At 35.3% G+C, this 12,814-nt stretch overlaps 1 protein-coding gene and 1 pseudogene across 1 annotated transcript; one reads left to right on the top strand and one right to left on the bottom strand.

The window, feature by feature from the left end:
• Nucleotides 1-767: 767 nt before the first annotated feature.
• On the top strand, nucleotides 768-1,229 carry LOC119535987 (interleukin-6-like). The gene has a single exon (XM_037838457.1). The coding sequence runs from the start codon at nucleotides 768-770 to the stop codon at nucleotides 1,227-1,229; it is 462 nt and encodes a 153-aa protein (XP_037694385.1).
• Nucleotides 1,230-11,552: 10,323 nt separating this feature from the next.
• Nucleotides 11,553-12,523, bottom strand: LOC119535924 (annotated as a pseudogene).
• Nucleotides 12,524-12,814: the final 291 nt, after the last annotated feature.

The raw sequence follows: 12,814 nt of genomic DNA, 5'->3' as shown, positions 1-12,814 counted from the left end.
AGAAAAGGTCAACAATTAGCATAAAAGAACATACACACTTTATGCCTGATGTAAGCCAGGTAAAATAAGAATTTTATGCAATCAAGGAGGAATGTAAACCTGTATTGTAAATTAACTCTTTATCCCATGTGTAAGTTAAAAATTGTTAGTTATATTTTTTTTAAAAAGGAATGTAATAGATAACTAAAAAAGAAAAAAGACAGGATGCTCGGAAAAAACAACAAACATTTGGAAATTGTATTTTTACTTGAAATTCAGGTTTAAAATCACATTAATCATACATAATTTACAAAATAAAATCCAAATATCAGATAATTAAAATTTTACTGATGTTTAAATGACAATTAATTTAAAGAAAACATTCTTCATCATAGCTTTGCTTATAACAGGAAATTCGTGAGTACAATTAAACTGATCTTAACTATGGGTGTTTTGGCTGATCAAATTAATCCCTGATTAATATATATTAAGCTGGCCAAATTGTACTCTCTTGTCCAACATGTGATAAAGACCTTGAGCAAAGAAATTCTGTTTCCTTAAACATACTATTTTCCAAGACTATTTGAGTCACACTTTTGTAGACATTGAAGACATACCCAAGGATACAAAACTAAGAATATTATTTGGAATTTAAGATGCTTCATGAATTCTGCCCTCAAACCCACCAGGAATCAGGGCTCCATCTGCCCTCCAGCAACTGAGCTATCAACTCTCTCTCCACAAGTGCCCTCAGCCAAGTTGTCTTCTGCCTGGGGCTGCTCCTGGTGATGGCAACTGCTTTCCCCTCCTCACGCCACCTGGGAGAAGATTCCAAAGATGATGTCACCCAAAATAGACCACCACTCACCTCTCCACACAAAGCTGAAGAACTTATTAAGGACATTCTCAGGAAAATCTCTGAACTAAAAAAGGAGATACGTGACAAATACAGCAAGTGTGGGAAAACACCTGTGTCACTAGAAGAAAACAACCTGAACCTTCCAACTATGGCAGGAAATGACAGCTGCTTTGAACTTGGGTTCAATCAGGAAACTTGCCTGATGAGAAGCACCACCAGTCTTTTAGAGTTTCAGATCTACCTGAAGTACCTGAAGAATTTTGCAGGTTATAAGGAACAGGTTGAAGATGTGCAGATGGGCACCAAAACCCTGGTCCAGATCCTGAAGCAAAAGATAAAGAATCCAAATGAAGTAACCACCCTTGACCCAACCGCAAGTGCCATCTGCTGACTAAGCAGCCACAGACCGACTGGCTGAAGAACACAACAATCACCTCATCCTGCAAAGTCTTGAAAAATTCATGGAGTCCAGCCTGAGGGCTCTTCAGAATTAAGCAGCCCGAGCATCTAAAGATCAGTGTAATTCATGGGCATTCCTTCTTCTGGTCAGAAACCTGTCCATTGGGCACATAACTTATGTTGTTCTCTATGAAGAACTAAAAGCATGAGCATTAGGACACTATTTTAATTATTTTTAATTTATTGACATTTAACTATGTGAAGTCAAGTTAATTTATATAAGGGATAGATATTTATATTTTTATGAAGTACCACTTGAAATATTTTATGTATTAGTTTTGAAATATTAATATAAAATGGCTATTCAGGTAGCATATCATTGTTTCAGAGCCAATCATTTCATGGAATGTGTAGGCTTACCTCAAATAAATCGTTAAACTATACGTAATTTTTAGAGACATATTTATTTAAATTGCTTTTATACCAATAAAATCACCTTTTTACAAAAAAAAAAAAAATGCTTCATGAACAACTTCATCCTAAAATTGGAGGTCAGAAATGAGACAATAAATTTGAACTTCAGGATACTGAAGGCCAATCTTTTATTCCTGATGGTTGGATAATGGGAATAAATGTAAAATGAAGAAACATTACTTGAATTAATTTCAGTTGATAGAGAGAGTTGGCATAGTTGCTCAAAGGCAAAGTTCCCTTATTATTTAAAGTAGGACCTTTGCTAGAATTCTGGAAGATAATATGCTGTGATGGCTGCACAGGTAGTATTCTATATGTAATTTTCTTAACTGTGGAGCTGGGGGTTATGATTAAACCAGAGAGTTACTAGACGCTATCCTTAGCAGGGAACATGATATCCAAGGAAAAAATAAAGTAGCTCAGTCCTTACACTTGCTAGATGTTTTACATATATAATTTCCAAATCTTTAGAATGACAGGCCAAGGTATTTCTAACTTGATAAATGAGAAAACTTATGCACAGAGACACTGAGTAACTTCTGTCACTCAGCCAGAAAGTTTAAGTTGAGGTTTCAACTAATTGAATCCTTTTTATTTTTAAGATCTTACTGTTTTCACTACAACAGGATGCTTCTACACAGTACTACATAAAGATACAAATAAAATACAACTAGAAAATAGTTTATGAAATGTGATAGAATTACCAAACTACTGAGATATTATTGGTTTCTTTGACAGAAGACCATTCAGGTCACACTGTTGAGAAATGACTTTTTCATTATTCTTTAGAAACAGTGAGATGATCCTCCTGATAAAAGAGTAATCATTGAAATGTCCAAATTATGCAAAGTTTAACTCTAGAGGCCGCTCCATGCTACATCTTGCAAAGAAACTTGAGGAGTTTTTTCAGGAAGTATTTATAAATTGCTGTCAGTAAGTAATATTGAACTAAACCCTAAAAACTAAAAAGAATGACAAATTTGAAAGCATTAAGATAGATATTCTTTGGTTTAAATCTACAAAATTAATTCATAAGAACATAGTCAATACTGAATAGATACTATGGAAAAGCGTGTGTAACATAAAATACAATATAAACCTAGGTAACTGTAAAGCTAAAATTTAAATTATTGATGAAATTTAAGTATCATTCTAAAATAATACTAAAAGAACCCAATATAATGTGTTCTCATACACAACATTTAATATATTCAAAATTTAGGTGACTATCCAAGAGCCTTTTTAGATCAAATGTAAGAACAATGATATTTCCTAATTATGTGTTCATAATTATAGTTAGCTATTTATTTCTTTGAGATATTGTTATTCTAGAAGGAGAGAAGATGTATTGGTTTGTGGTAGGTAGATAGGCTACTAATCAGAAAGGTGGAAAGAAATGATAATTGGGGAAAATGATCCATGGGAGTTAGCATTGGCTGGGAGAATGCTCAGGGCCTTGAGTAAACTTTAGCACTCCTGATGGAATAAAATAAAAAATAATTAAGGTTGACTCAATCTTAGTCCAGGAGTAATGTATAAGGATTGTTCTTAGACATATACCAGTCTTTGACATTACCAGAGGTTAACATGGGACCTCCTGCCATTTTAGGGTTCTCAGTTAACCTTAAAGATGACTCCCTGAGACAAATGCTCAGAACTAATAAGTAGTCTAAGCTGTGTTATCAAAGAAAGAAGTAAATAAACTTAAGAAACAGCCCTTTTATTTTCTTTTACTGTAGTATCATTGCCTTAGTATTGAGATGTTTAAGGTTTTTATTCTAACATACACATATTTATCAAAAGTCTAAAATAAGCCAGACGCTAGGCAAGCTGTTAGCAATACAATGGGCAAATCAGGGAGTGAATCCTGCTCTGAAGTAGTTTACCGTTAGGTCGAGAACACAGACAAGAATGCTTTCGAGAAAAAAATGCTAGACTAAGACTAACATTGGCAAAAGTATCCTTTTTTTTTTCTTTTTCTTTTTCTTTTTTAGAATTGTTTTTTACAAAGTAGGCTATTTTGTTTAGCAAAACATCTTATGGGAAAAAAACCTTCAAATCACATGACCTTGAATTGGTTAGGAGGCAGAATTAGCTAATCTACTCTCTACAAAAATGAATAGTTGGAAGGCTGAAGGAAGGAAAAAAAGCAGAGGGAGGAGAGGATAAATTGTACTTGATCAACATTAAAAACTTTTCCTTAACAATGATCACCATAAAAAAATGATAAAGAAGCCTCAGACTGGGGAAAAATACATGTGGGGCATATGTATAGGTGTGTCTAGAAAGGTTCTTGTATTCAGAATATATATATATATAAAATATATATATTTAATATATATATTATATATATATACATATAAAACGAATTCCTACAAATCAATATCAAAAAGATAACTCAGTAAAAAGACAAAAATATTTAGAAGACCATTCACAAGAGAAGTTATATGATGCTTAACATCATTGGTCATCAGCAAAATGCAAATTAAAACCACAATGTGACACCATGTCTCATAAACTACAATACTACAGTTAAAAAAGACTGAAAATACCATATATTGGTGATGATATGGAGTAACTGGAACACTCATACCTGGCAGATAGAAGTGTATCTTCAAATCACTTTGAAAAACTGTTCAGCAGTTTCTTATCAAATTAAGCATGTATTCATATATGACTTAATTCCACTTTTAAGTATTTATTCAAGAGACAGAGACCTATGTCCACAAAAAGACTTATTCATAATAGCCCCAAACTCTAAACAACCTAAATATCTATCAACAGAATAATAAACACATTGTGGTATATCCATATAATGAACTATTCAACAATATAAATGAATAAAGTATTAATGCACAAAGCAAAATGGATGAACAGGTAAGACAACATGCTGGGTGAACAAAAAAAGCGAGACATAAAGAATCCATATAGTCTGGTTACATTTTTATGAGATTCTAGACCAGGAAAAACTTATTGTTGTAGATATGACACCTCTGATTGCGTGTAAATAGCTGTGAGGCTTGACTGGATGCAGGCATGAGGGAACTTTCTGGGGTGATAGAGTGTTTATTATCTTGATTGAGGTGTGATTACACAGGTTAATACATTGACCAAATCTCATGAAGTGTACACTTAGATTTGTGCATTTCTTTATATATAAAGTTTACTTCAACTAAAATAAAAAATATATATATAAACAACAAAAAATGTGGTTCAATTTCAAGAGTTTGAGCTTCACTATCTGATAGAACTGTTTAAATTTTATGACAGTCATAGCAATCACTTTTTACAGTTAAAGCACTGACCATTTTCTTCCAAACAAGACTGTTTGTTTTTCCTAATAAACTAGAATATTAGTTAAGTGACACTAGCTGCTATAGCAAATAAATTCTGAATTCTCAAAGACTTAATAAAATTGTATTTCTTCTTAAAAAATTCATTTCCATCAAAACAAAGAGAGGAAGACTACAGAGCAATTTATGTCAAAGATTCTGCCAAAATCGATCTCTTTTTCTCTATTTCTCGTCTCCATCCACAGCTGCCATCTTTCGAAAATTTTAATTAAATGACAAATGCAGACCATGGTTGGTTAACCAAATAATAAGAGGTTACCTGAAAATTAATGCCTTTCCTGATATGTTTCTTTTTAGTCTGAGTTATACATGCTGGGAGAAGTGACATGAATATAAACTGAACAAGAGGACTAAGCTGTAATACTTAACTAATTAGGGCATGAAGATGAAATAGGTGGTTAAGACATTAAAACTTTAGTTATATTTCAATACTAACAGAAGCATAGCCAGATAATTAGTATACTTCATTCTACAGCTGAACCCTACTCCTTCTAATGTGCCCTCCAGCCAAAGACATGTAAAAGACTTGACTTTTTTTGTTCTGTAGACTTCTCAGTTTTAAAAAAGCTCCTCTCTCTGCTGTTGCTAAGAGAGAAAAGAAACTGTTGCCAAGTAACAAGAAAATACAGTGTCCAGCATGTATCTCTGTCTCCTCAGTTGCATATCAAATGCAAAACCCTCAGCTGTGTTCAAGGACATGGTGTGAGTGAGATATCATTCAGAACAGCAATACTGGCGTTTCAGGCCTGTCTGACCCCATGAAGTTCAGTGCTTTTCTAATAGTGATATTCAGCTTTATATATAATTTTTTATATCCCACCTTGAAGAAAAAGTACATGACTAATGCAATTGCACCTTTCATTTATCTGATGCTCTTTGCTTAATCATGAGCAAGTAATTTGAAGGACGATGATCTTGCTTGTTTCATTTCTTCCTCCTGACCAAAACAGATGTCATATCTGATCTGCTTAACAAGACTTCCTCTTTGTTCTAAAACCCCAGGTAGGTAAGTAGATCTATCATGACTCATCTTGACATAATACCATATAGTCACTTTGTGGTTTGAGAAAGTTGGAAGAAATTCATTCAAGAAATTGACTCACCTAGCAGGCATCACAATCCACAAAATACTCTAAGAGCACTCATTCTGAGTAAACCCCAGTGCCTACCCCTCTTCCATGTCCCCTCCTAAGAGAATCTACAATAACCTTCCACTTTTGCTGCCCTTTTTGTACCATGTGTCCCTGTTCACACTATGGCCACAGCTGATTGCACCAATGATGGACTTAAGGAGAATCTCTAAGCAAGATAAGTAAGGTCAATGCCTTCTCGAGAAAAAGTGTATTAGGAGACACATAATGAGATGGTGGTTTGTGTTGGGGTCATATAAATTTGGGGCCATATTAAGTCATATATAGGCAGGTATGTAGGTAGAGAGGAGACAGAGGTAACATTAATAGGGGAATGAGACAGACTGTGCCACCCCTGAGATTGAAAGATGAAAACAAAGAATGGCCCTTGAGAGAAGTAGACATTGACTTTAATTAGACTAGATTATATTAGAATTAATTCATTTTACTTTTCAATTATTCCTTTCAAAGGGACTCCACCAAATCCCTCTTTCATTTGCCTTTGAAAGATTCTATAACTTCCTGGTCACCTTTACTTACATAATTTAGTTCAGGCAAGTTTATTACTCCAATTTCATACCTGATTCAAAGCACTTACTCACACCTGCTCCTTCTAGTCTCTTGCTTCTCTAGTGGCTTGTAGGTAGAGAGGAAAGACTTGATAATGAAGACAATTATTCCCACTTAACATGCCAAGTTTAACTCTCATTGCAAGTATACATGAACAATTTAGCTCAATCTGATTCCATCTGATGGTATATGTCCCTGAGGAGACGGCAGGTGTGGTTTTCTTAGAGTGGAGCTCAGCTTCATCCTGAACCCCTCTCCTATCAAGCACTCCCTCAGACAAGGGGAAGCTCTGTACCCAAATGTCCATGGTAACAGTCCAGTTTCTGACTCCTTTATTATGTTGGGTATCCAATTGCTTTGCCCAAGAGCTGCTTGGGCAGCTCTGTCTTCTGCCACTTCTTTGATTCCCTTACTCCTTCAATCAGATATCTAGTAACTGCTGAGATCCTGACTTTTGTCAACTGAGGATCAATGAGTATAAGGATGGAACAGAGATTTTCTGCATATGCTAAGCCATGCTTCCTCCAAGCCTTAATGGATACTCTAGAAGACCCTCAACCTGCAGAAATCTGCAGGCAGTAAATGGGCAATACCCCAAACACAGAGGACACCTGTGAAGATTTCCCCATAGCTTCCTCATTATTGTCTGCCTCAATGATCACATTATAATAGGCCTTCAAGTTCTGGAGTTTGATAAACATCCAGCCAGGGATTGAGTTGCCCAGTTCTATTTCCTAGAGGCAATCCCAATTTCACTGTGGTTCTTTTTGGCTTCCCTGTAATTGATTTTGGTGCGGTAAGGAGCACTTACTTCCTTTCTTCCATGATTGGTGGCCAGAAGGGAGAGAGTAGCTTCTTACAATTTTCAATACACTTTGCCCAGAGGCCAAAGACCCTTTGATTTTTCTATCGTCTCAGGAGCAGGGTGGTATGATGGTTGATAAACTCTGGAGAGAAATCAGGACCTTTTGTCAGCTTAGCTTATCGTTAGCCTTAACTGTGATCCTAAAATATCAGAAAAAGTCACATTTAACATCTTTTGCACTGACTCCACAGTAAAACGCCTTTCTTCGGGAGGCCCAGCTGTATTTCCTATCCTTGGTTTCTGTGAGATTTAACATTAAAATAAACCAACTACTTACTTTATCAGTTTGTGTGGGTTTCTGTCCTTATGCCCAAGCATTGCCCAACTGAGACAAATGGCAAGTTCCCATTAAAGTCCCTGGTGAGAAACGAAGAATGACACATCAAGGAACTTAGAATCTGCTTGAAATACAAAACAGACAAAAAAATAACAACATACCATATTACTTCAATGAGTACTGAAAGAATTATAAGAGCCAATAGTCACTCCAGGAGTCAACTGGTTCATAGCTGACAATCATGCTGCTATCATAGAGAATCAGTAATTGGGAGACAGAATAGCATTTTCATTTAGAAAAAAAAAAGACAAGCTGGCTTTACATATTGAATGCTTTGAATACTGTCTTTAGACAAATGTTCTTTTAAGAATAAGATGTAATTTACATGCCTACAAACCACAGTAGTATCTACGGTAAAATCCTCTAAATGATAGAAGGTTAGTTAAAAATCTTCTCTATATGTGTGTGTATTTATATGCTTATATTGTGTGTATGTATATATATTTATGGATGGATGTTTATATTTGTAAATATATATAATGTATATATTTACATACATGCATTCTAAATACAAGTGGGGGAATTAAGCAAAATAGAGTTCATATCTACAAAATTCATTTCACTGATTATTACATTCTAATACTTAAATGTTGAAAAGCTTAACTACTTTAAAAAAACAGAACAAATGTAACATTCTAAGGTAAGACAGTAAGGTATATTTGCAGTCAAACTTTTTTAGAATCCTGAATCTGTAACTTACCACCTGTCTAGTCTTATAAAAGTGAAATGTTGTTAATATCAGTTTTCTTATTCTTTACTGGTGATAAATTTATGACATAGAATTGTCATAAAATATGGAATTTATAATATCATGGCATGTATTACCTATAAAGTGATATATATAATTTACTACATATATAAAAATGCATAATATATAATATAATGGCATACATAAAATATGTGACATAAAATAACATGCCTTTTATGTGGAAAGTGCTCAGTGATTCATTGTGCAATGTCATTTCATTAAATTAATATTTTATTAACAATGTATTAATTATTTAATTAATGACAGTTAATATTATAGTTTTACCTCTAATCTTGAAAAAAACTTCGAGTTCCGTAGCCCAATCTCCTGGTTTTATAGCATGACTACCTCAAATTAAGAGGAGGACTACATCATCCAGAAAACCCAAACAGATTTACTCAGACTTGACACCGTTAATAACAGAAGCATGGAAAGAGGTTGATTATTTCATCTGCCAATACTTTTGTTTCCAGCCATATAGCAAAGAATTTTCTCTTCCAAACCATCTTGGATTCACCTAATTAAATCATCAATAGACACCTTAACCGAGCTGGGCCAATTATATTCTATCTGGTATTTAGAATATTTAGCATTCAGAATATGTATGGTGTGGGGAGACTGGATAAGTCTCAATAGATTGCTTTATCTGAGAAGTCCTGTGGAGTAGAGTGTGAGATTGTATATGCATATTAAAGTAGAGAAATCTAATTTGTAAAATGAGTGTGAGAGAGGGGCAAGAAAGGAAAGGGGAAGGCGAGAAAGACAGAGAGGGAGAGAGAGAGAAGGCAACTATGTAGACTAGGGAGCATAAACTGGGTCAATTCCTAATTCTTTAGTCCCTGGTTCTGCTCCTCACAAGGCTTATGTGTATTCCTTGTCATGGGTTCTGAGATTAGCCTTCTAATAAGGACTTTGCAGATTTGGGGAGTAATTCAGAATAATGTGGGGCTTGGCATGAGCTGTGTTGAGGTCATTTGTGGCTCATCAGGACCCCTTCCCTCAACCCTTGCATTCCAGATTACTGATCAAAGATCTCAAAATTAGGATCCCTCTGTAAGGCCAAAACCCATTATTGTTGCCATTTTTCAGGAGCATTTTTTTTATTAGACAGCTTTTACTAAATGGGAAAACTGCATTTAAAATTTGCTTTAAACAAAAATTCTATTAGAAAAAAAGGTGTATGCATTTTAAAGAACTTTGTACTGCACTGAAAATTAAATATCTCTTGCAGTAATACAATGTGCTAATTCATAAATCGTTACCAAAATTCTCAATTTAACATTTTCTAAGACAATATTAAGGTCAAGAATTTCACATCTATGGTAGCACATACAGAAAGGCATTCTAAATCTGATGTCCACCTTTATAAAGCTTACAAATTTGACAATGAACAATGAAAGCTTTTAGAATTATATCCAATAGTGTTACATCCAAAGAATCACTTGTTTATGTCCTGTTAGTTTTCCTTCTAAGCTATTTGTGCTGACTTTTCTATTCCTTGCCATTTGCTAATACTAACCCTCAAAAAAAAAAAAAAAGAGAGAGAGAACAGTGGGTCTCACAATTCTCCGAATTGCTTGATCATGTACAGAAATTATTGCTACTACAGTTCACAACAAAGCATGTCCATACCATATCATGTGAACTTTCGTCATGAAAAAATCAGAAGAATTAAAAATATTTAGTGACATAAGACTTAAAATAAATTGTATAAAACTTCCACGTGGCAATATTAGACAATTTAAGCATCCAATATCCATAGCTGACAAAATGTCCCATTTACCAGCATTCATTTAAATACATCCTTATGGGGGATGGGTGGGAAGGAGATAGTGTTAGCTTTCCAAGGCTGGTCAAGCAGGATTCTCATGTTTTCTTGATCTAAAAACAAACAGCAACAAAGAAAAAAATCCTAAGAAACAAAACCAATGTAGGAGAGGTTGTTACCAGAAAGTTAAGCATGCCAAAAGATGTTTCATCCTAATTAAAACCTAAAGCCAAGGTGCCACATCATCACATTACCAACTAGTTGAGTAAGGTAATACTATATGAGCCTTATCTGAAAATTAAATGATATGGTACTGCACATTAGAGAATCAGCAAATTAAAAACTATAGTGCACAAATACAAATCAGTGACAATTTCTGTAAAAAAGCAAAATGTTCACTCTCAGCTGTAAAGCATGCCCAAACTGATTACATCACTGGATTGGACAGTTTGCAATTTTTTTTAAACTATCCTTCTCTAAAATTCATTTTTACTGTAATGAGGAGTAAGTATTATTAATAAGATCCAACAGATACATAGTAGATAAACGAGGGAAAAAAAGTGGGTGAATATTTGTAAAGCTCTTCCCACTTTTCACTGTAAAAAAGTTTTAGGGAAAAAAATCTGAAAATATATTTGCTGGTATTCTAGCAAAAACAAACAAACAAATAAACAAACTCAAGTTCACAACCAAGCAACACTAAAACCACATTACACAGATGGATCATCATGCTTTCATCTGGTTTAACTATCACATATAGTTTAATTGGGATGCTTTTCAACATTAAAAATTGTGATGGGTTAAGATGTAACTTTAATGTATAATTTTGAATGTGGATTTAACTTCATTGAATAGCATAACAGGGTATACTTATTATCAATACAGTGTAGCACATCTTTCATTCAGAAAAAAAATAAGATCCTTTATTTTTAAATAAAATAAGGTATCCTTATTTTAATGGTATGACATCATAATGGTGTCAAATGGCTAGCTGGTTTTACAGTGCACACTTATATGTTATGAAGTATGTTCTTAACAAATCCGTTGGTTTCTTTACAGAGTTCCTTTCTTCACCTTTTCTTTGCTGGGGTAGCTGTTCCAGGGGGAGTAACAGGGCGTCCAGAATTCAGTCCACCATATTGGTACTTAACTTTCTTTTCAGATGGCTTCAGCATCTGAAATGAGCACATCAAAGTTTCATCCACACCCACCATTCTACCAGCATTACCAAATTCACCACTGCAATTTGGGGCTGAAAAGTTACTAATTGTCGTTTAGCAAAAAAATTCACACCCCTTTTCAACTACCTGATGAGTGTGATAAACAAAGTCCAAATCATGAAGATTCAAAAATTTACTGAAGTCATCATCAGCTTCATAAGTGACGGAAACACCACGATCATTTTCTCCCCAGCCTTGCACGTCTTTATCTGGCTCAGCAAATCACAGAGCAAACCTGTATGAGGGACATCAGCAGGTGTCACAATTCTCCGAATCTGCTCCCTTGATTGTAGGTCTGGTGACAGTCCTCCATGACAGCAGATTTCAACCACAACGGCAGCTACAGGCAGACAGTTAAAACAAACGGTGAAGGTCTTCCATAATCTAATATTAAACCTTCGTTTGCATTCATCATAGACTTCATAAATGCTGTTCATGCTACCATACACATGGTTTCCTCTTAAGAGAAAGACATTCGCTGGATATTTGATTTTTTACGTCAATAACAAATGAATGGTTTCCAAAGACTGCTTTCCTTTGTCCACACAATCTCCTAAGGAAAGAGAGTTGACTTCTGGTAGGAAACCCCCATATTCAAATAATCACAGTAAATCTGTATACTGTCCATGAATATCTCCACAAAGTTTCAACAGTGCTTCCAATTCCAAAAGAATAGTCTGACTGAGAAAGGTCTCCTGAGACTTGATACATAAGCCCCTAACTTCTGCTTCAGTCGCCTGGACAATCTTTTCTGGATGACATCCTGGTACCTCCAGGGCACAGGGGATGAGACTGTCCACGTTCAGCTCCCTGTCCGCCATCGTGTCGGCACCAGGCTTTCCCTCCAGACAGTGAGAACAAGGGCTTCTTGGCAGCGGAGGCTGCAGCTGTGGCTCGGCCTTCTCTCACCTACAAGCTACGGGGATTTCCACCCCTAGTCCGCCTCCCCACTTCTCCCATGCCCCCCTCCCAGCCCCTCCCTACCAGGTCTGGCACACTAGAAGGCACACGGGATACATCAATAAATACACCTCCAGGAGCACTTTTGCAACAAAGTCAGCGAGCTACATATTTGGCACTGAAATACAGGGGAGATGCATTAAATAGAATGG

Source organism: Choloepus didactylus, chromosome 1 (assembly GCF_015220235.1).
Source record: "Choloepus didactylus isolate mChoDid1 chromosome 1, mChoDid1.pri, whole genome shotgun sequence".
NCBI lineage: Eukaryota > Metazoa > Chordata > Mammalia > Pilosa > Megalonychidae > Choloepus > Choloepus didactylus.
The sequence above is the reverse complement of the archived record's forward strand: the minus strand, read 5'-3'. Positions and strand labels throughout refer to the sequence as shown.

What these genes read in the sequence shown, in the direction of transcription:
- LOC119535987 (XM_037838457.1), top strand. Translation starts at nt 768, where the DNA reads ATGGCAACTGCTTTCCCCTCCTCACGCCACCTGGGAGAAGATTCCAAA.